General features: G+C 38.4%; 1 protein-coding gene across 1 annotated transcript in view; it reads right to left on the reverse strand.

Moving 5' to 3' along the window:
• The window catches only part of MEGF10 (multiple EGF like domains 10), a 160,723-nt gene that overhangs the window by 79,067 nt on the left and 56,976 nt on the right, over positions 1-24,680 (reverse strand). The window contains exon 5 of the mRNA XM_014796376.2: positions 2,501-2,593. Coding sequence (XP_014651862.1) covers positions 2,501-2,593 — 93 coding nt within the window. The remainder of the gene's footprint in view (positions 1-2,500; positions 2,594-24,680) is intronic.

The following is a 24,680-nucleotide window of genomic DNA, read 5'->3' on the forward strand; positions in this document are numbered from 1 at the left end:
TAATGAAATGCAGGGTGGTGCCCTGGATTGGATCCTGGAGCAGAAAGAGGATATTAATGGAAAAACTGATGAAATCCAAATAAAATCTGGAGTTTATTTGATAGTAATATACTCATGTCAGTTTCTCAGTTTGACAAACTAATGGTAAGATGTTAACAAGGGGGAAAACTGGATGTGGGTATATAGGAACTCTCTACTATCTTTGCATCTTTTTCTGTAAATCTAAAATTGTTCCAAAATAAAAGGTTTACACAAAAGAAATTATTGTGATTTCTGTCTCCTGATTGGACTCTGACTGATACAAGGAACTAGTCTGATTGTCAAAGCAATCATTGTATGGACCTAACATACATCAGCAAATATATGCATAACAATAACCAGAAAGGAGAGACATAGAAATAAAATCCTTAGAAATTAGGCCATTTTAACTCTGCTACTTAGTAGAATATTAGAGCATGAATTTTGTTTCGAGAATTTTCTGGCCAACAGTAATTAAATTATACACCTCCTAATGAGTGATATTAGAGTAATTGCCACAGACAAAACCCATGTAACAGGACCCAGTGTGCCAGCACAGAATAGCATTTTCTTATGTGCTTATTAAAGGTGTCAGAAATGTTTTTCTCAGAACATCTTTAAAGACTTCAGATATCTGTCCACGTTTATTTACGCTTTTGTCATTTTAAAGCCAAAACATGAGTAGTAGAGAATAGACTAAAAGTCGCCTCATATCATCTTCCAGGATTGAAAAGAACATGTGTTCTCAGAATTCTAGAGGTTTCATTCAAAAATCAGTCAACTCCAAAAGAAAGCAACAGTTTGTTTTCTAGCAGGTCTAAATCAGTTCTAGAGCATCTGAAACCCATGTAGACTTTTGTTTCGTTTACACAAACTCTCTTTGGTCTGATCTCTTAGCTTGAGGTAGTCTGCAGTCCGTAAGAGACAGAGTATGAATACAACTGAAGTTATTCCACAGCATTCTTGCCCTGGAATTAGTAACAAACCTAACATTTCAAATGAAGAATACATTCACTCTTCTCTTTCCCACTAGTTTATACAATAATGTTGTTTTTCTTCAAAATGTGTAGGCACAACTGATTTTGAAGCTGAAAAAGTTAATGAAAGCAACATCGCATTTGAGGTCAGTCGGCCAGAAAAATGGACATGAGCCAAATCCCACATCCCAAACATTTTGCCCCAACAGCATGTGAACAAAATGCCCACTCTCCTCCTGATCTCCAACAGAAGCAAAACAAAACCCTGCAAGACAGTCACCACTGGAATTGGAAGCCTGTCAGGGCCAGAAACACACACACACACACACACACACACTCCCTGTTTAAGATACAATAAAAAGGCTCTTTCATACAGAATGTTCTGTGCACAGACAGCCCAAGGATTTCCCCTGGAGATGCTGTTTCAGGGAAAGCCAAGAGATCACAAGGCGACAACAAGAAGTTCTAACAAGATAAAGGGTAATCTCCCCAATTCCAAGTGTAAGCAAGTGAAAATTCTTGAAACCAGCTTATCTAGACAGCTTGAAGTCCTTTCGGACTAGTTTCAGAAAATTGTTTGGTAGCAGTGAGGACAAATTTGTGCTGTCATGACAGCCTGCTAATTTTTAAAACTACTATTTCCTTTCTCTAAACGTAACATTTTGTGCATTACAATTTAGTTACATTTTGATTCCCTCTCACATTTTTCAAGGCAAAAAGAAGTATAAAAGAACAGAGAGTATACACAATTACATGCACAGCAATGAGTTAGCCAGAAAATTTAAGTTTTAACTGTGAAATTTGGAAAAGCAACTGTATTACATGACATTCCATCATTTAATCCTCGTAATAAAGGATACGAGATTTCAAGTGCAACCTGCTTATAATCCAAAATATCATTATGTTAGAATTATAATTCTAGAATGTTAGAATTATAGAATACGTTAGAATTATAATTCTAACATAATGGAGACAAATTATATACTATATTACAATTTCATTTGATACCAAAATGTTCATGAATTTCATCACTAATATTTCTCCCCAAAATTATCTGAATGAGTACTCATTATTTGCATCTCAAAATTCAGATATAACCAACAGCTGGTAAATTTTAATTACCAAGAAAGTATCTTAGATAAATCAACAAGTAAAAACAGAAGTTAGAATACAATAGCTGCCATGTTACCACAACTGCCTTATTGAGCTAAGGAATCTCAATTCTGGACCCTACTCTGGAAAATACATTCATATTTACAGAAGTATCAGCATCAGATTATTGAAATCTCCTTCTTTCCAAGTTCCTTTCTTTATACTTAACAACAGTTCTGAATATAATGCATGTACAGATTTAAATGAAACTGTATTAATGAGTTGGATCAGGAATCCACACCACGTTCTGCACAGGGATGAAGAGGGAAACCCGTGGCTCAGGGTAGTCTGCAGACAAGGGAGCTCATAGAGCAAAAACATCCTGAGACAGACAGCAGCAGGTGGGAACTTACCACTGGAGCAGTTGGTCCCACCCCAGCCAGGCTCACACTGACAGGTGTTTGGAGCAATGCAGCGACCATGGACACATTTATCAGCACAGTGGGCTGTCAGAGAGAAAATCAATCAAATAAGGAAAGTTGGCACAAGAAAAAAAACCCCAGCAACACAGCTGTTTCACATCCCAGTCTCAAGTATCACTTAAAAACAACATGCATGCTTGATAATTTTCTTCAATCCATTCTTCAGCTCTCTTACAGTCCACTGCCTAACCAAACAATTCCCCTTCTTATTTTGATATCTCCAAATAAATTCCTTCATTTCTACTATTTAATTCTACTTCATGCTAAATTAGGAAAGAAGTTTCAAGGAAAATTGCCTAATCCACATTTTAAAAAATGATCAGTGACTACCAAATATATCCTCTTTGTTTCGGGAAGAGCCTATGTGGATGCAGAAATAGACCACTAAGCATGATATCAGGACTCCAGAGTGATGAGTGGACGGAGAGGTATCCCCTTGACATAACACCTTCACCAGAAACAACAGTCAAATTTCTTTGTGCACATGTTATTCACAACTATGACAGCAGAATTAGATGCCCCTTTTCTATTGAGGAGAATATTCAAAAAATGTCATCCAGGTCTTTAGGAAACAGTAAATCTCAATTCCTCTGTCTTTAGTGAATTTATCTTAGGTGTGACCCAACCCATGGAGGTAAGGGATATCATCGCAAACATGAGTGGGTGGGTAGTCTGATGATTTCCAAAACAAAGTTCAGGGGGCTGATAGAAAGGGACATCAAAAATATGCTGTGCTGAACATTAGCATTACCTTCAACCTTAGCCACTCACATTGGTTAAACATTCTTTAAAATATCTGGATATATAAGCAATTGTGAGAACTTACTTGGATTGGATCCAAGTAACCTGGGGTTTCATATCTACCTGGGAGGGAGTAGCCATGAGAGGAGATTTTGGGGTATTCAATGGGCAGGTCTCAATTTGTTGCTCTCCTTTTCTTCTCTCTCCTTTCATTTTTTCACTCTTTACTTTCCTCTTCACCTTCTTTTACCACTCATCTTTCCTTCCCCACAAACTACTTCTTTGATATGCACAGTTATCGCAAAGGCTGCAGATTTGTAGTTGCGTTGGCTCTTAACCCCAGGGGCATTCCAAATGATTTCCACTGTACCCACCTGAATCAACTAGGGAGAAAGGTAAGATTGAGCAAGCAGCTCTATCACCTTTCCTCCAATATCAAGATGATCTTTACTAAAATGGGTAAAAAAATACATGAAAGCTTAAACATGTGTCCAGGAGAATTAAGAATCAGAATTGTGTATGCTTCGATCCTAGTCGATTACTTTTTGTTGCTCTTGTTTTAATTCCAAAAAAGGATATTAAGTGAATTTCTATGTGTAAAAATCAAAGGAGATCTGCTTCAGAATGCATTGAGATTGCTGAATAATTATATGAATGCTCTCATGTTTGATTCCTGATGATACAAACTTTGTGGTTTTTGTTCTGTTTTTTTGCTGAGGAAGATTTACCCTGAGCTAACATCTGCTGCCAATCCCCCTCTATTTTGTGTGTGGGGTGCTGCCGCACCATGGACAATGAGTGGGATCCAAAGCCACGAACCCAGGCCACCGAAGCACAGCGCATGGAACTTGAATCACTCAGCCATGGGGCCAGCCCCCAAACTTTGTGTTTTATGATGAACAGCAAGAAGTCCAGTCAATTATAATAGATGAAAAAAATAATCCTGTGACGGTTATTTTAAAATTTAGATTATTTTTATGAAAACCTTGAACTAACATTTGGCCAAAGTCTGAAGCAAAATGGGAATAGATAATTAGCAAATAGATAATTTGTTTGTAAGTTAATTAGCAATTAGAAGGCGGAATCTGCTTTCCTAATGATTTTTTTTTCTTAATTAAAGCTAAAGCCAATGGAATCACCCCTGAGCATTGAAGCCTAAAGTCAAATAACGATCTAAATCATTGGTATGGATTCTAAAAGGAAAAAACAGAAAATTCTACTGCCATGGTGTAGAATCTTCACAACATTAGATTCTGTCACACAAGTGCCATCTCTGCTCCATGCGCTTATCCCACCAGCTCTGGACTCTCCACATCTAGCAATAGCCTTCACCAAGTACCTGTAAGACCAGCAGGGGCAAAGGGAGACAACAGAGGAGAAGAGAGTCAGTTATAGAACTCTCCGTGTTCTCTGACGTCCCAACTCACCATTGCAGGAACACTAACTATGGCATATGTGGTGACAGGCATAGACCTTCCCTCTAGAAGATCAACCGAGCTGGATCCCTACCCCAGCCTCATCTTTCTTCTTTCAACTTCAGATGCCACTTACTCTGGGTGCTGAGCTTCCACAACTAACAACTTCCACGTGAGAAACCAAGGTAGGTTAACAACATGAATTTGTTCTGTAGAAAATCCCAAAGTGAACTAGAAAAGAGAAAGGGAACAGAGGTCCCCCTTAGCAAATGCTCAATAGCTTAGATTTCAAGGACAGGTACAGAAGACCCATCATTAGTGTGGCTCTTGCATCAATAGAAACAGATAGTCATTTTATTCCCTATTCATGTCCTTTCTTCTTATTTTTTTAAAGGGCAGTTAAAACCAAGAAAGTGCTAGCAAAGATGATCTATCCAATATGATGTATTTTTCACATCCCTCTTTAAGAAAATCATTAAGGGGCCGGCCCGGTGGTCCAACCGGTTAAGTGCGCGCACTCCACTGCTGGCAGCCCGGGGTTCGCTGGTTCGGATCCCGGGCACGCTCCGATGCGCAGCTTGTCAGGCCATGCTGTGGCGGCGTCCCATATAAAGTGGAGGAAGATGGGCACAGATGTTAGCCCAGGGCCAGTCTTCCTCAGCAAAAAGAGGAGGATGGCAGATGTTAGCTGAGGGCCGATCTTCCTCACACACACAAAAAAATCATTAAATATCATATTCTGAGTTTTCAGTAGTCTTTTTTAGAGACCAGAGGTAAACTGAATCTCTGGACCCACACTAAGTACACTGCTGCAGACACATCAAGTTGCAAGGGGCAGCCAAGACATCTTCTCCCTCAAGAACTGGGAGGCAAGAGACACTGATGAGAAGAACATGCCACATCTTTGAAGTGAAAGCTGTGGACAGCCTGTCTGTCTGATGGACAGGTGAAGAATGACATGAAGACCCTGGAATCTTCTCTAATTAGGCTCCTATTTCAGCCTTAGATCCTAAACCCATTTAAATCCCATTACCACTGCCATGGACCTCATTCCTTTCACTTGTAAATACTTGGCTTTAATACTGAGAGCCACTAACTATACTCAATAGTTTTCTCTTCTGCCACATACATTTCCCTTTGGATTTACATATAGGGTACGGCAAAAAAAGGTGAAAGTAAGAGTGAGCACAATTTCTGTTGTCCTAAAAGATATAATATAATCAATTCATTTAAATTAAGTTGAAAAATGTTTTCATGATCAAAGTATCTCTTGAAAACAAATCTTCCAGCTAATTCATGTTTCCTCAGAATTTCCTTTTATCTGGTGTTATGAATAAAGAGCATAAGTCACAAATCTTATTTTCACTCATTTATTTTGAGTTACTGAAGAAGAACATAGATTTTAGAGTTAAAGGGGCCTTTACTGAATGTCATTCCCATATTTTTCAGACAAGGAAACTGAGACTAGGAAAATGGAATGATTTTCCCAATATTGGTTGCTGGTGTTAGAGGCAGAAGTAGGATTAAGCCCTCGTACTTGACTTCAGTGGACCAAAAGGTAGGATGAGTTTTAAAGTGGAGAGTAGGGGTAAAAAGGATGATGAAGGTTGTGTGGGGTCAGATACTAGGGCAAGTGTACTAGATGGCTAAGAGTCAGAAGTAAGAAGATTCAAATGAGGAAGAGAGTGGAAGCAGAAAGCTGACTTGCAAAAGAAATTTTATCCACTCCATACTTTTGTTTGAGGTCAATTATTTGCAAAGTCTTTATAAAATCTAATTGCTACTGCAGTGTTCAAGGACAGACAGAAATAACTTTGTCTTCATATTTCCAAACATTACATTACAGCCTACCCTATTGTGTTTATTTACAAAAGGGAATGGAGTTCTCTTTTCCTTCAATTTAATATTTACTGATGTAGCAGGCACATTGCTAGGCGCTACTGTGCCTACAAAGATGGCAGACCAGGAACTCCTATTCTGCAGAGGAAGTCAAATATAGTCCCCTCAAACCCAAAAACCACAAAGCAAAATGCAAGGGTAATATCAGAGGTGTGGGCAAAATGCTGTGAGAGCGTATTCAGTGATTCCAGTTATATGAAATGTACAAATAGGCAAATCTATAGAGACAGAAAGTGTATTAGTAGTTGTCTATGGCTGGGAGGGACTAGAGGTGAAAGTGGGGTGATGCCTAACGGGTATAGGGATTTTTGGGGTGATGAAAATGTTCTAAAATTAATTGTGTGATGGTTGCACAATTCTGTGGCTATACTAAAACCCACTGAATTGTACGCTTTAAATGGTTGTATTATATGGTATATGAATTATATCTCAATAAGAACACTGTGGGAGCTGTGGAAAGGGAGCAATTAATTCCAACTGGAGTAAGACCAAGGAGAGTCTTATGAAAGAGAACATCTGAACTGAGGAAGTGGACACCTTTGTAACCAAGTTGCGAGAAAGAGCGGCCAACAACAGCTGCCTCATACCCCTTTCTCGTCCATCCCATCCCCAAAGTTGCATAACCCACTGCCTGGGGTCATGGGCTCTTGCCCCACAGCCACCAGTGGACCATATATGTGATCTGCATAGATGGCTGATCAGTCATGGAGAGTGAGAAAACACTGGGAGCCTAGAAATTTGCGTTTAGTAAACGTAATGAAAAAAAAATCCATATCTAAAATTCCTTTCCCTCCATTCCTGATAGGGCTTTTCACGGCTCCTAAGGACAGGTACAAAGAGCAATCACTAGAGGTGTCTTCAGAAGACATTGCTGATTGTATAGCTAAAGTCTATTCTTCCCTCCATCCTTAGTAACAGAATCCCACTTTCACCAAGGACAATAATGGGACCAGCAATTAACTACATTTCCCAGCCCTCTTTCTGGATTGAAGTGCCCATGTGGAAAACAGTGCCGGGGGACAGACTTAATTGGTAAGTGCAATGCCCCTTCTCTTTCCTCTTCCTGATACCTGGTGTGTGGACAAAATGGCTGAATCTGCAAATACCATCAGGCAACTCTGAGGGTGGGGCCCTGGGAGTCACAGAACCCTGCACTCCGAATTCCTTGCACGGATGAATGAATGCCATAAACCACCCACTGCCAGACTTCTCATTACATAAAGATAATAACCCTCTAGTATGTATATGTTTCTGTTTTTCAGATATTATTTATTGCAGCCAAATATGATTCCTAACTAACACAGTGCCCCTTTGGGAGGTCTTCCAGGTAAGTTGGTTCCTAAATTTAAAAAAAAATCCATAATAGCAGAAAATGATTATTGCAAAAAATGTCAAAAAAGCATTTGGCAAAATGCGACTTCCATTCCTGATAAAAATTCTCTGCAAACTAGGAATAAAACGGAGCTTCCTTAACTCTATAAAGGGCAAATAAGAAAAACCTGCTACTAATATTATCAATAGTGAAGGAATGAATGCTTTCCCCCTAAGATTAGGAACCAGACAAGGATGTCTGCTCTTACAACTCCTGTTCAGCATTGTGCTGGAGGTTCTAGCAAGTATAATAAGGCAAGAAAAAAGAAATAAAAGATATCCATATTTGGAAGGAAGAAGTAAAACTGCCTTTATTTACAGATTATGTAAACATATCTAAGTACATAGAAAATCTGATGGAATCTACAAAAAAGCCACTAAAAATAATAAGAGAGTTCAACAAAGTTGCAGATAAAAACCAGTATACAAAAATTAATTATATTTCTATATGCTAGCAGTGAACAATGATAAACTGCAATTTTAAAAGCCATTTACAATAGCATCAAAAATATGAAACACTTAGGGATAAAGCTGACCAAAGATGTGCAAGGCCTCTACACTAAAAACTAGCACCATTGCTGAGAGAAATTAAAGAATGGAACAAAACTATCAACCAATTTCACCTATTTGACATTTACAGAACACTCCACCCAACAACAGCAGAATATACATATTCGAAGTAGAGAGAGACCTTGTTTACGAGTCAGATAACTCAAGATTATTAAGATATCAATTCTCCCTCAAATAGATCTATAGATTCAACACAATACCAACCAAACTCCCAGCAGCTTTTTTGGTAGAAATTGACAAGCTGATTTTAAAAATCACATGTAAATTCAAAGTACCTACAATACAAAACAACTTTGAAAAAGAAATACAAAGTTGGAGGACCAATAGTACTTGATTTAAAGACTTATAAAGCCACAGTAATCAAGACAGTGTGATGTTGGTATAAACATAGATAAACAGATCAATGGAACAGAAAAGAGTCCAGAAATAAGTCCACACATATATGGACAAGGATCTTTTGACAGAGGCACAAAGACAATTAAGTGAAGAAAGAACAGTCTTTTCAACAATGCTGTAAAAATTGGATATCCATATGCAAATAAATAAATGTGGATACATAATCTCGTACCATACAAACATTAACTCAAAATGAATCATAGACCTAAAGGTAAAACCTAAAAGTATAAAACCCCTAGAAGAAAACATAGGAGAAAACCTTTGTGACTGTGAGTTGGGCAAAGATTTCTTAAATAAGGCACCAAAAACACAATCTGCAAAAGAAGAAATTAATAAATTTGTCCATCAAAATTAAAAACTTCTGCTCTTCAAAAACACACCATTAAGAGAATGAAAAGAAAAGTCACAGAATGGAAGAAATATTTTCAATATTATCTGATAAAGAACCTGTATCTGGACTATATAAAGAATATTAAATAAGAAAACAGCTCAATTACAGTTAAATAAATAAATAGGAAAAAGATTTGAACACTTCACAGAGGAAGATGTTCTAATGGCAAATAAGCTCATGAAAAGATGCTCAGAATCATTAGTCACTAGAACAGTATGAATTAAAACTACAATAAGAAATACTACATATCATTCAAATGACTGAAATTAAAAAGACTGACTGTATCAGGTGGTAGCAAAAATGTGAAAAAACTGCAACTCTCATACATTGCGAGTGAGAATGTAAAATGAACAACCATTTTGGAAAAGTTTGTCAGTTCTTAAAATGTTTATGGACTTTTGGATTGTTTCCAGTTTTTGGCTATTACAAATAAAGCATCTCTCAACACTTGTGTACAAGTACCAAATGATTCAGCCGTTCCACTCCTAGGTATCACACAAGAGAAATAAAAGCTTATGTCCATACAAAAACTTGTACACAAGTTTCCAGAGCAGCTTTATTTATAATTGCCAAAAAATGGAAGCAATCCAAATGTCCATAATCACATGAAAAAATAAATAAACTGTGGTATATCCATACAAATAGAATACTACTCAGCAATAAAAAGGAACTAATGATACACACAACAATATGTATGAATCTCAAAATGATTATGCTGAGTGAAAGAGACCAGATATAAGAGAGAACACACTGCATGATTGCATTTATATAAAGCCCTAGAAAATACAAACTAATCTAGAGTGACAGAAAGCAGATCAGTGTTTACCTGGGGAAGTTGGGGGCAAGGAGGAGTGGATGGGAGAAATTACAAAGGGGTGTGAGGAAATGTTTGTATGTGATGAACAGGTTCACTACCATGACTGAGGTGACGGTCTCATGGTTGTATACATATGCCAATACCTATCAAATTGTACACCTAAATTTGTACAGTTATTTCACATCAATTTTACTTCAGTAAAGCTGTTAAAAGAAACAAAAAAGCTAGAATGTGAGGAGAACTTCCAGAGAGAGGCAGAGACCTCTCTCTATACAAAAGAGGGCAGATAAAAAAAAAATCTGAGCTAACACTAAAATACTGTATACACTTGGCAATTTCAAAAAGAGTCTGCAATCATTGACAGATGGGCTTTCCAAATGCTTGTGAAGTCATTGGCTTTAGACCCGCTGAAGAAATATTTATTTGAGGAAATGCTAATACTAAAAACTCACAATGCAATATTCTACTAAGCTTTTCCCCTACAAAGTGAAGGACTTATTAAAAAAAAAATGTTTGTGTTGAAATAGACTATTGTAATGGATCCCACACAAGGGATTGAAATACCATCCGTGGAGCACATAATCCTATTCATTTATTTGAAAATGGAAAGTTTTTAGCTTAATTCCACAAATATACAGGCATTATCTATTTTGGCCACAACTCTCGCATTGTGTCCCTTTAGGTTAAATCAGATTTAAGTAATATAAGTAGCATGATCCTAATGGACCATAGTTTCAAAAAGTTAACAAGCACTGAAATAAACTCCAGTTATCCTAAGCACAGATTCCTAACAACTCAGCCTACAACTGCTCTGATGACACAACTGAAAACTGATTCAATTTGAGAAGGATTGCAAAATTGTCAGCATCTGGTTTAGAGAAGAAACCAGAAGGATGATACCTTCATTTGGGATAAATTATTTCCCTCCTGGTCCTGTCATGTTTATGTCTGTAAGGAAAGCATGATGATTCTACAGGAAGTACCATATCAGGCTCTTCTGTTTTTAGAATGGCATTCCTCTTGGTCCAACCACTCTCGATGGAGCCATAGAATTCTTTCACAAATATTCTTTCCCACAGCGTGTTTTCCACCACATGGCATTTCCCTCAGTCTGCCCTATTTCATCTTGCTGACACTTGTTTCCAGACACTTTGTTTCCGGTTATTCAATTCATCTGAATCACAAGTGAATAATAAAGGCCAGCCTTAGGAAAAGTTAAGAGGGCAATGTGGTCATAGTTAAGGTTACCATTTTTCACATTCAGTGTCCTCACCCCTCCTCCCTCCTCGGGGATGGTCCCTGGACATTTCCTTTTGAACTCTGGTCCCTCATGTTCTTTCTACTCTCCTTCCCTGTCTACATTAGCTTGAGAATAAACGGAGTTCTTATACCCAAGCATCAGTGACTAATAATAACAGCTAAGGTATTTCCCTTGTCAGGGACATTGCATTTCAGTATTGAAGCCTTAAGCCAAACGTATAAATTAAGTGGTAGAATTTCTTCACAAAGCAGAGGATCAAGGGTCCAACAGAAAGCTGGCAGCAGGACTTCTGCTACTAGAACGCCCCACAAAAACACAAACTCAGATGCCTCCAGGAGCCAGATAGGATCAACGAGAAGAGCAAGCAGGCCAGCTAAGGCCTGGGAAAACACAGAGAGCACTTGCTCATCTAAAAGGGGCAGCTTCGGGGGGTCAAAAGGCATAAACTCCCAGTTATAAAATAAGTAAGTCATGGAGACGTAATGTATAGCATGGTGACTATAGTTAATAATACTGTATTGCATATTTGAAAGTTGCTAAGAAAAATCATAAAATTCCTCATCATGAGAAAAAAAAAATTTTGTAACTGTGTATGGTGACAGAGGTTACCTAGACTTGTTGTGGTGATCATTTCACAGTACATACAAATATCAAACCATTATGTTGTACACCTGAAACTGATATAATGTTATATGTCAATTATTCCTCAATTAAAAATAAATAAATTAAAGCGACAGCTCCCCTTCACCATCTGCTGTCTATTGCCCCATAAGAATGTCAAGCCAGTGTTACCAATCTCCTGATTTTTTCAAGGAAGATGAAAGTCCTAATTTTTATGTTAAAAATTTTTTAGGGGCCCGCCCGGTGGTGCAAGCGGTTAAGTGCTCATGCTCCGCCGAGGCAGCCCAGGGTTTGCCGGTTCGGATCCCAGGTGTGCACCGACACACCGCTTGTCAGGCCATGCTGTGGCAGGCGTCCCATATAAAGTGGAGGAAGATGGGCACGGATGTTAGCCCAAGGCCAGTCTTCCTCAGCAAAAAAAGAGGAGGATTGGCAGATGTTAGCTCAGAGCCGATCTTCCTCACAAAAAAAAAAAATTTTTAATGTAAAATGCCACGTGGTCCAAAAAAACATGATTATCCATCAAATCATCCAGCCTGCTAGTTTGCCACCTCTGGCATAGACTATTAGCCTGCTTTATGAAAACATCAGTGAAAGTCCTAAAATGTTCAGAATAAAGAGCTTTTAAGTTCTTTCACAGATCACACTTTAAACTTAACTGTTCTTTTTTCTTAATTATAGCTTTTGCCTCTGTATCAACTGAAAATCTATTTATACAGTTGTTTTGAATTTAATATCAAGATCTACTTCATATACATAGTCATTGACAACTTTACTTTTGGTGAACAACTGTTTGCTATAAAATATCTCGGTTAATAATAGTTCAAAACTTGAGGAGAAGCCCAGCAAATGCTGTCCCAATTGGTGAAATCAGTAAATAGGCACATCTTCTGTCATGGTGAAGGGAAGAAGTGTCTGCCATATCCTATCATGATAACCAAAAATTTCCCTTTCTTAGTTGTTAAAATAGACATTATGCTTGTCCTTAGAAGATTAAAGAGGAGAAATTAAAGAGAAGTGACATCAGCAGCATGTCTGAAAAAGACATCCATTATGGTATCCTCCCCAACAACAACAATTTGGCATCCATCCATGGACAAAGTGCTTTTGTGGGAGCTGTGGGGTCCAGCACCATACGCAAAGGGACCCAGAAGGAGTCTTGCCCACCCATGCATCAGGTAATAGATATACAGTCCTTGGTCCCAGCTGTGGACCCTGCAGTGGCCCATGAGTTGTCTCCAGTCCATCGCGGCCACAGTCCAGGAGCCTCTGGAATACACTGTCTTAGACAATCACCCATGGATGACAGAGCCTTTGTGGAAGCCCAGGTTTCCAGCAGAGAAGCTCCAGTACATCACTGGAGCCAAAAAAAAAAAACAAGTTTGGACACAATGGAGAAAGTAAGAGGAACAGTTAGACTTTACCCACATCACCCTTCCCCTAAAGCAGCACAGCTCAGTGCCAAGACAGCCCTTCTTGGCCTGTGATTTCTCATGCAGGGGAAAGTGAGAGCATGTGAGTGAGCACACAGCTTCCCCAGCTGTGTAGGACTTTGTCAAAGAGGCCCATTTCTCTTGCCACATCCAGAGTATGGAGTTGTGAGCTGCGTGACTGGGGGGAGGGAAGAGGCTGGAGAACAGCAGATAAGAATCTCAGAGGGCATTAAAGGAACGTGGATCCTACTACCCGTGTTGCGGAGTCCATCAAAAAGCCCACAACCCACATGCCACTGGGGATGCCTAGCCTGCAGATACTTCCAAATGACCCACGGTCACTCCCAACATTCTGTGTACCTCACCCACATACACCCCCACTCTGTGTCCAGCTGTCTGTGTACACTCCCAACAGTGGTGAGAGCAAGCTTTGGCAGATGGCTAGTGAGCATGTGCAGAAGGCCACCTGAATCTGCGGCACAGGGAAAGACCACAAACTTGAGCTTTAGTTCCACCTTTGAGACAGCAAAAGGGAGGCTGTCATCACCTTGCCTGGTGCATTGCAGGATGGAGAGAAGGCGTACAATTTAAGAATTCTGCCACAAGAGGGAGCAAGAAGTGAGGAGCAGGAATATCAATAGAAGGTCTGAGAAAGCCTCAGAATCCCTAGCAGAGGTGATGGAAGGTATTATCTCTCAAAGTCAGTAGTAAAGACTGGAGTAAGTGATTGCTACTGCAAATGTGAAGACAGCAGCAAAAGACTTCGATTAAATATCAACGATACATGACACCACCAAAGGAACACTATAATCTTAGAGTAACTGACCTCAAAAACATGCAGATCTGTGATTTATCCAATAAAGAATTCAAAATAGCTATTTTTTTGTGTGTGTGTGAGGAAGATCAGCCCTGAGCTAACATCCGTGCTAATCCTCCTCTTTTTGTTGAGGAAGACCGGCTCTGAGCTAACATCCATTGCCAATCCTCCTCCTTTTTTTTCCCCTGAAGCCCCTCAATAGATAGTTGTACGTCATAGTTGCACATCCTTCTAGTTGCTGTATGTGGGACGCGGCCTCAGCATGGCCAGAGAAGCAGTGTGTTGGTGCACACCTGGAATCCGAACCCGGGCCGCCAGTAGCGAAGCGCGCGCACTTAACCGCTAAGCCACGGGGCCGGCCCCCAAAATAGCTATTTTAAGGAAGCTTAATAAGCTGCAAGAAAACAAAGAAAGACAATTCAACAAGATCAGGAAAACAACACAGAAACAAAGCGAGAAGTTATCAAAGAGACATAAATCATAAAAAAGAACCAAAGAGAAATTCTGGATCTGAAGAATATAATGAATGAAATGAAAAACACAATAGAGAACATCAACAGAAGAATGGACCAAGCAGAAAAAAGAATCCGTGAAGTAGAAGACAGATATTTTTATATTATCCAGTCAGAGGAGACGAAAAAGAGGGAAGAAAGCCTATATGATCCATGGGATACCATTAAAAAAAGTAATCTGGTGAAATATTAGAATATCTGAAAGAAAAGAGAGGGAGAAAGGGGCAGAAAGCTTATTTAAAGAAATAATGGCTGAGAACTTCCAAAATCTGGGGAGAGATTTGGATATTCAAGTTTATACAGCTCATAAGTCACCAAACAAACATAACTTAAAGAGATCTTCTCCAAGACACATTATAATAAAACACGTCAAAAACCAAAGACAGAGAGAATCTTAAAAGCAGCAAGAGAAAAGAAACCTGTAACTTACAAGGGAACCCCCCAATTCTGCGAATTTCTCAGCAGAAACCTTACAGGTAGGAGAAAGTGGAATGATATATTAAAAGTTCTGAAAGAAAAAATTGGTAACCAAGAATACTCTATCCAGCAAAGTTGGCCTTTAAAATGAAGGAAAGATAAAGACTTTCCCAGACAAACAAAAGCTAAAGGAGTTCACCACCACTAGACCTACCTATAAGAAATGCTAAAAGGAATTCTTCAAGCTGAAATGAAAGGATGCTAATTAGTATATTTTCATATTTTTTCATGCTAAAACACACTGGTAAAAGTAAGTACATACTCAAATTCGGAATACTTTAATACAAACAGGATTTCGACAAGATATATGCACTCCCATGTTTATTGCAGCATTATTCACTTTAGCCAAGCTATGGAAACAACCCAAATGACCATCAATAGATGAATGGATAAAAAGATGTGATACATATACACAATGGAATATTATTTAGTCATGAGAAAGGAAGCTATTCTCCCATTTGTGACAACAGGGATGGACCCTGACCATATTATGCTAAATTTGATAAGTCAGACAGAGAAAGACAAGTACTATAGATATCACTTATATGTGGAATCTAAAAAAGTTAAACCTATAAAAAATAGAGAGTAAAATGGTGGTTATCAGGGGATGGGGGTTAGGAATGGGGGGATAAGAGTGATGGTGTTTAAGGATTAAAAACTTGTAACAAGTAGTAAATAAGCCAAAGAGATCTAATGTGCAGTATAATGAATATAGAGAATAATATTGTACTATAATTATGTAATACGATAAAAATCACTACATTGGTAATCATATTACAATATATAAGTATATCAAAGTAACCTACTGTACACTTTAAACTTATAGAATGCTACATACAAATTTATTCAATAAAAAGAAGGAATATTCTAACAATGTAATATGGTGGGGTGTGTTAATCACTTAACTCTAGTATAAAGGTTAAAGAATGAAAGTTTTAAAAATAAGTATAGCTACAATAATTTGTTAATCAATACACAAAATAAAAAGAGGTAAATTGTGACATCAAAAACATAAAAGGGGGGGAGTAAAAGAGTTTTTATATGTGATCAAAGTTAAGTTGACATCAGCGTAAAATTGACTGTTATATTTATAAGATGTTTTATGTAAGCCTCAGGGTAACCACAAAGCAAAAACTTTCAGCAGATACACAAAAGAGAAGGGAATCAAAGCATACCACATGGAAAATCATCAATTCACAAAGAAAGGTAGCAAAAGAGGGAGAAAGGAACAAGAGAACTACAAAACAGTGAGAAAACAATTAATAAGATGGCATTAGTAAGTCCTTACGTATGAAAAATTACTCTAAATGGAAAAGGATTAAATTCTCCAATCAAAAGGCATAAAGTGGTTGGATGAATTTAAAAAAACAAGATCCAATTATATGCTTCCTAAAAAAAAAACTCACTTCAGCTTTAAGCACACACATAGGCTCAAAGTGAAGGGATGGAAAAACATATCCCATGCAAGCAGAAACCAAAAGAGAGCAGAGTACCCATACTAACAGCAGACAAAATAGACTTTAAGCCAAAAACTGTAACAAGAGACAAAGAAGGTAATTACATAATGATAAAGGGGTCAATTCATTAAGAGGATATAACAATTGTAAATATATATGCACTCAACATAGGAGCACCAAAATATATTAAGCAAATACTAACAGATCTGAAGAGAGAAATAGACAAAAATACAATGATAGCAGAGGACTTCAATACCCCACTTTCAACAATGGATACATCATCCAGACAGAAAATCAATACGGAAATATTGGACTAGAACTATACTTTAGACCAAATGGACCTAACAGACATATACAGAATATTCTCATCCAACAGCAGCAGAATACATATTATTCTCAAGTGCATACAGAACACTCTCCAGGATGGATCACATGATAGGTCACAAAACAAATCTTGGCAAATTTAAGAAGACTGAAATCATATCAAGTATCTTTTCAAACCACAATGAAGTGGTATGAAACTAGAAACCAATAACAGGAGAAAAACTAGAAAATTCACAAATATGTAGAACTATAACACACTCCTGAACAACAAATGGGTCAAAAAAAATCAAAAGGGAAATCAAAAAAATATCCTGAAACAAACAAAAATTGAAACACAACACACCAAAATTTATCAAACATAGCAAAAAGCATTCTAAGAGGGAAGTTTATAGTAATAAATGCCCACATTAAGAAAAGAGAAAGATCTCAAATAAACAACCTAACTCTACATGTCTAGGAACTAGAAAAAAAGGACAAACTAAGCCCAAAGTTAACATAAGGAAGGAAATAACAAATACTAGAGCAGAAATAAATGAAACAGAGACCAGAAAAACAATAAAAAAGGTCAATGAAACTAAGAGCTGATTTTTTTAAAAGATTAACAAAATTGACAAACCTTTAGCTAGACTAACTACAGAAAAAGGAGAGAAGACTCAAATAAAATCAGAAATGAAACACGAGATGTTACAACAGATACCACAGAAATACAAAAGATCATAAAAGACTACTATGGACAATCATACACCAACAAATTGGATAACGTAGAAGGAATGGATGTATTCCTAGAAACATACAACTTACCAACACTGAATCATGAAGAAATAGAAAATCTGAACAGATCAATAACGAGTAAGGAGATCAAACTTACCAACAAAGAAAAGCCCAGGACCAGGGCTTCCCTTGTGAATTTACCAAACATTTAAAGAAGAATCAATGCCAATCTTTCTCAAATTCTTCCCAAAAACTCAAGAGGAGAGAACATTCCCAAACTCATCTTATAAGGCCAGCATTACCCATATATGAATGCCAGATAAGGACACTATAAGAAAAGCAAATTACAGGTGAATATCCCTGATGAATATAGATGCAAATATTCTCAACAAAATATTAGCAAACCAAATTCAGCAGCACATTAAAAGGATCACACACCTTGAGCAAGCGGAATTTATCCCTGGGATGCAAGAATGGTTCAATACACACAAATCAATAAATGTGATATACCACATTAATGGAATGACAGATAAAAATCATATGTTATCTCATTAGATGCAGAAAGAGCACTTGACAAAATACAGCATCCTTTCATGATAAAAACTCTCAACAAATTGGGTATATAAGAAATGTACCTAAGCATAAGAAAAGCCATATATGACAAGCCCACAGCTAACATCTACGCAATGGTGAAAGCTTGAACGCTTTTTCTCTAAGATCAGAAATAATACAAGGGGGCCCATTCTCACCACTTCTTTTCAACATAGTTGTGGAAGTCCTATTCAGAGCAATCGGGTAAGAAAAAGAAATAAAAGTCACCAAAATCGGAAAAGAAGAAGTAAAATTATCTCTGTTTCTTGATAATATGATCTTTTGTATGAAAAATCATGAAGACTCCACCAAAAACTCTTAGAAGTAATCAACAAATTCAGTAAAGTTGCAGGATTCAAAATCAACATTGTGAAATGAGTTGCATTTCTATACGTTAACAACAAAATATCTGAAAAAGAAATAAAGAAAACAATCCCATTCACAAGAGCATCAAAAACAATAAAATACTTAGGAATAAATTTAACCAAGGAGCTAAAAGGCCTGTACACTGAAAACTCTAGGAATTTGATGAAAGAAATTGAAGAAGATACAACTAAATGGAAAGATATCTCATGTTCATGGATTCAAAGTATTAATATTGCTAAAATGTCCATACTACCCAAAGCCATCTATAGATTCAATGCAATTCCTATAAAAATTCCAATGGAATTTTTCACAGAAATAGAAAAAACAATTCTAAAATTTGTATGGAAATACAAAAGACCCCAAATAGCCAAAGCAACCCTGAGAAAGAAGAACAAACCTGGAGGCATTACACTTCTTGCTTGCAAACTATATTACAGAGCTATTGTAATCAAAACAGTATAGCATCAGCATAAAAACAGACACATAGACCAATAGAACAGAATCTAGAGCTCAGAAATAAACCCTTGAATATACCATCAACTAATTTTTGATGAGAAAGCCAAGAATACTCAATGGGGAAAGGATAGTCTCTTCAATAAATGGTACTGGGAAAACTGGATGGTCACATGCAAAAGAATGAAATTGGACCCTTATCATACACTACTCACAAAAATTAACTCAAAATGGATTAATGACTTAAACATAAACCTGAAACAATAAAACTCCTTGAAGAAAGCATAGAGAAAAATCTCCTTGATACTGGTCTTAGCAGTGATTTTTTTGATATAACATCAAAAGCACAAGCAACAAAAGCAAAAATAAATAAGTGGGACTACATCAAACTAAAAAGCTTCTGCACAGCAAAAGAAACAATCAACAAAATGAAAAGTCAACCTACAGAATGGGAGAAAATATTTGCAAATCATATGTCTGACAAGGGGTTAATATCTAAAATACATAAAAACTCATACAACTCAGTAGCAAAAAAGCAAGCAAACAATTAAAAAATAAGCAGAGAACTGAATAGACATTTTTCAGAAGACATTCAGATGGCCAACAGGTATATGAAAAGGTGCTTGACATCGCTTCTCATCATGGAAATGCAAATCAAAACCACAAGGAGATATCACCTCACACCTGTTAGAATGGCTATCATCAACAAGAGAAGAGATAACAAGTGTTGGCAAGGATGTACAGAACAGAGAACCTCTGTGCACTGTTGGTGGGAATGTAAGTTGATACAGCTACTATGGAAAACAGTATGGAAGCTCCGCAAAAGATTAAAAATAGAACTACCATATGACCCAGCAATCCCACTTCTGGGTATATATCCAAAGGAAATGAAATCAGAATCTCAAAGAGACATCTGCACTCCTATGTTCATTGCAGTAGTATTCATAATAGTCAAGATATGGAAACAACCTAAATGTCCTTCAGCAGATAAGCTGATAAAGAAAATTTGGTGTATATACATACGATGAAATATTATTCATCCATAAGAAAGAAGGAAATCCTGCCATTTGTGACAACATGGATGGTCTGAGGGCATTATCCTAAGTGAAATAAGTCAGAGAGAGAGAGACAAATACTGTATGATATCACTTATATGTGGAATCTAAAAAAGCTGAACCCATAGAAACAGAGAGTAGAATGGTCCGTGCTGGGGGGTGGGGGAAATGAGGAGATGGTTGTCAAAGGGTGCAAATTTCCAGTTATAAGACGAATAAGTTATGGGGATCTAATGTACAGCATGGCAACTATAGTTAACAATACTGTACTGTATACTTGAAAGTTGCTAAGAGAGTAGATCTTAAATGTTCTCACCATAAAAAAGAAATGGTAATTATGTGAGATGATGGCAGTATTAACTAACTCTATTGGGATGATCATTTTCCAATATATAATTACATCAAATTATCACGTTGTACACTAAACTTATACAATGTTACATGTCAATTATATCTCAATAAAGCTGAGAAAAAGAAGACATTAAAGATCCAAAGAATCTCCAATGAAGTTAAATATTTACAATTACCAGTCTAAGGTTATATAAAGGCAAACCGAATCCCTTAAAGCATTGTTTCTCAAATAAGTAGACTCTGACAACTATTAGTTCTGTCATGTTCTTGGGAGGAAAAAAAAAAGAAGGGGTGAGGCAATAGGGAATTCCATGGTCAAATAAGTTTGAGACATGCCTTTACTCCAAGCATCCTGAACTTTTACCAGACTAATATACATCTTTGAGAGAGGGGATCCAGCACAAGGCATTTCTCAATCTTACTGGATAATGCAACAGTGAATTCTGCAGGACAAGTATTCAGTAGCTCACATTAGGGGCACACAACTACAGATAATGCCCAGAGTCCAAGTTTCTGGAGACCTATTCTCCTCCCTGGATCAACGAATAGATTTCACTTGAGGTGGCACATTTCCTTTTCTGTCCCTCAATTGTACACTAAGTACAATAAGTTAACTGAGTTGCTTTTAAGCTTAAACATCAGTGTGGGTGCCCTATCTTTAGACTTGCCATAACAGCTTTTGCCCCTCCAATGTGCCCAGCTGGCCAAGGAGGTCCACCTTCAGATCATGCCGCCCTCTGTGACCTAACTAAGAAGACTGCTTTTCTATGTGGTGGTTCTTTTGGAGCTCTAGCTGATTTCTTTCAAACCTTTTTTAGAATCATTCATCAGGAAAACAGCTACATCTGGAACTTGGGACATGGCTGCAGCTTAAGGAAAGAACAGTGTCAATGCAGCACTGCCTGTGTCGGTGCATCGGTCTCCCTCTCCCTTTAGCATCTCTGTGTGTGGCCCAGAGGGACGTGCTAGGTTTACCACTGGATTATCTGTAAAAGTGCTGACAGTCACTAAGCCAGACTGAAAAATTCAAGTTCCGTCCCCATCTGGTCATGTCAATGTTTTGTGGTTGGTCACTTAGATCAAAATGTGTTTTTTCCATTACTTTTAAATTACTTTGTTCTAAAAAGATTTGAACCATAGTGCAATAAAAATTGCTTCTCAGTTCTGTGCTTTTATATTAGCTATTATCTATCCCTGCAAGGAGACTGCACAAATTATTAGGCCTGTAAAAATTCTACCTATCCTGCAAAGATGGAAATTGCAGGAACTCATTTTCTAGAGATAAGGCAAGGATTTTGCACTGTTTCCCTTTGGCCCTGTCTCCAAGGGAGTCTAAAGTCAGGCTTTCTTAAGCAAAAAACAGGCAGCAGACATGATTTCCATCTATTACACTGGGGCTATCTTGAATTCATAGTGTTTTTTCTATCACTATTAAATTCATGGTTTTTATTTATAAAATCCTAAGTAGTGAGTAAGCATTGGCAATGAGTAAAGCAAAAAAGGTTTCCTATACTGTTTATCGGATTTCCTATTTTCCCTACTAGCAGGGACCAATGACCAAAACTGGAAAAGAGAAGTTTAGGTTCCAAGAGATGTGTGGGAAAATTGGAATTTCTGCTGGTGCAGTATGTGGACAAAGGGCCTTTCCCAGTATTTACTGGTAGGTTCCTATGAACCAAGTCGGGCTCCATAGCAACAGAATACAGGGTTCCTATGGAAACATGAAAAAATCCACTGCCAGTGGCAGAAAGGGCATCCTGGGTAGGTATACTTAGGAACGTACCATTTGCCTGCTGTCAGTTCAGGGTCTCTTTGGTTAGCCTAACAGGATTGTCTCACTTTTATCTGTCCTCAAAAGGGTCTGCTTAAAAGAGGCTACACACTAAGGTTGTTTGGAAATATTTGACAAGATCGCAACTTTATTATTAAACAAGCCCGTGAGAGTCAAACAAATCCAGAGCAGAAGGCTCAGGCTGCCTTCAACTTCAGAGAGGTGTTCCTTGTCTCCTTAAGCTCTCACCACGCTCCCCAAATCCCCCAGAGAAGCTCAGCTCGCCCATACACAGCCCTCCACCAAAGGCGGCATCATCATAGCCCCAAACAAGGTGTCTTGCCCTGTACTCCAGCTCTTCTCACCCTGGAAAATCTGAGCCCAAACTTTTCAGCAGCAAAGGCCAAAATGACATGAAGCCTAGATAAAGAATTAGATGTGTCCTTCCATAATCTCCAGGTGGGGAAACAAGTGCCTGCAGAGCAGCTCTTCCCAAAAGTCTTGCCCATTTGGCCAACCTGCCCAAGCCTGCAATTGCCCTCCTATCAGACCCTCCTATGGGCAACACTGAGGCAAAATGTGGCTGGTGAAAATCTTTTCCCATTCCCTAAACAAAACCGCTGACAATATAATCCTGAGTTAGCTTGGCAAATACTCCAGCTCATGAAGAGGAAGCTCATTTTTTCTGGGGACAAGAGCAGGAAAAGTACATTTGATTTCCCAGTTAAGTGAAGAAGCTAGGTACAACAGGAGCCCATGGCCAGGTGCATGACTCAGGAACCTCGATGGATATCTCCATGACTCAAGAGGTCCAAAATGCCATAGGATGCCAGAAAGAGTCCAATACAGGGATGGCAAATGCGGGGCACTTGGGCCACCCAATGACCATGACAGAAATCACTAATGAGTCACTCTGTTCTCTCTCTTAGCACACACATGGATAGCCTCAGAATCCTTCTAAGCACAATGTTCAGGTAGCCGCTTCCAAGAAATGGTATCCTATCTCATAAAAGGGAAGCTTTTTGTTAACTCCAGCTTAATAAAACAATATTCCAATACAAAAAGAAGAAACAGGGGGAAATGTATAGGTCATATGGCAAATAGCCTAATGTGGCCCCCTAAAGTGCTCCTGTATGGCTTTCTCCTGGGAGGAAAATAGTCCTGGGTAAGTGATGTTTTTAAGCCCTTATCCCAAAACTTGGGTTTAAAACCCACTGCTTATTGAAGCATGACCTTCAAACAAGAATAAAGTTTATCTGCAGGAATTATTTTTTATATAAACACCAATCACAGTTCCAATTCCTTATTTGCCTACAGCCAGTTCAGTTTTTCATAAAACCGGCCAAGTTAAAAATCAGCTGTGAATATTCATTCACTGCTCTGGTAATCAATTGTCACACTCCTCACTGCTAAGAACAGGAAATCATATACAGTTCAGTGTGTGGGAGTTAAAACTTCTTATTTACGGTTCCAAAGTTCTCTTAATGAATGCCAAAGACAGGCAGGGCACATCCATGGGAACTGATCTTCTACCATCAGAGCTGGCCTACAAGGCAATAGAGTGGATGACCCAGTCCCCAAACCTCTTCCTATGTTTTCCTTGCGAGTCACACTGCCTGCAACTCCCCCATTACAGCTTTAATTTGAAGTTAGCATTTGACCTCCTCCATCTAACAAAAATAGAGTAACAGAGTTAAGTCTACCGCAAAGGAAACATTCACCAAAGCAGCCCCTTCCTTTGCAGAAGCATCCAGCAGAAGACGGGGCATCTGGGGCAGGGATGGGAGCTGGACTGGAGAAGGGAGCTCTGGCCATGCCCTTTGTCCATTCACCATTCTGCCGCAAGTGGCCCTTCTTACAATGATCTGCTTTCTCTGTCATCTGCCACCGTCAAGCCAAGGACGCTGGAGTGAGACTGTATGGCTAGTCTCGTCTTGGGATTAACCAATCCTTCCCACAGAGGGTTAGCTGCCAAATTCCCACCCTGCTGCTGCTTTTCCTGTGAGGTTTTCCTAGTCCCATGAGATCAAATCTATAAGTGATTCCCACTTACTACGAGGCCAGGTTCCAAACCAGTGTTTGGAAATCAGTTGTGTGTACCTCCAAACACATTTTCCTGGAGTTCTAATGTTGTAAATAATGGTTTGGTGCCTAGGGCAGCCTCAAATGCTCATTTACTCTACAATTCCAGTACTGTGGAGATCACGAGTCTGGGTCTCAACTCCTTTCCAGGGACCAGAGCGTTTGCATTTCAGTTTGGGCTGCCTGGGGCTCCCGTCACTGCCACGAGACCAAAGATTACTTCTCTCTC

The sequence above is a fragment of the Ceratotherium simum genome, chromosome 4 (genome assembly GCF_057802395.1).
Source record: "Ceratotherium simum simum isolate JZ-2026a chromosome 4, ASM5780239v1, whole genome shotgun sequence".
Taxonomy (NCBI): domain Eukaryota; kingdom Metazoa; phylum Chordata; class Mammalia; order Perissodactyla; family Rhinocerotidae; genus Ceratotherium; species Ceratotherium simum.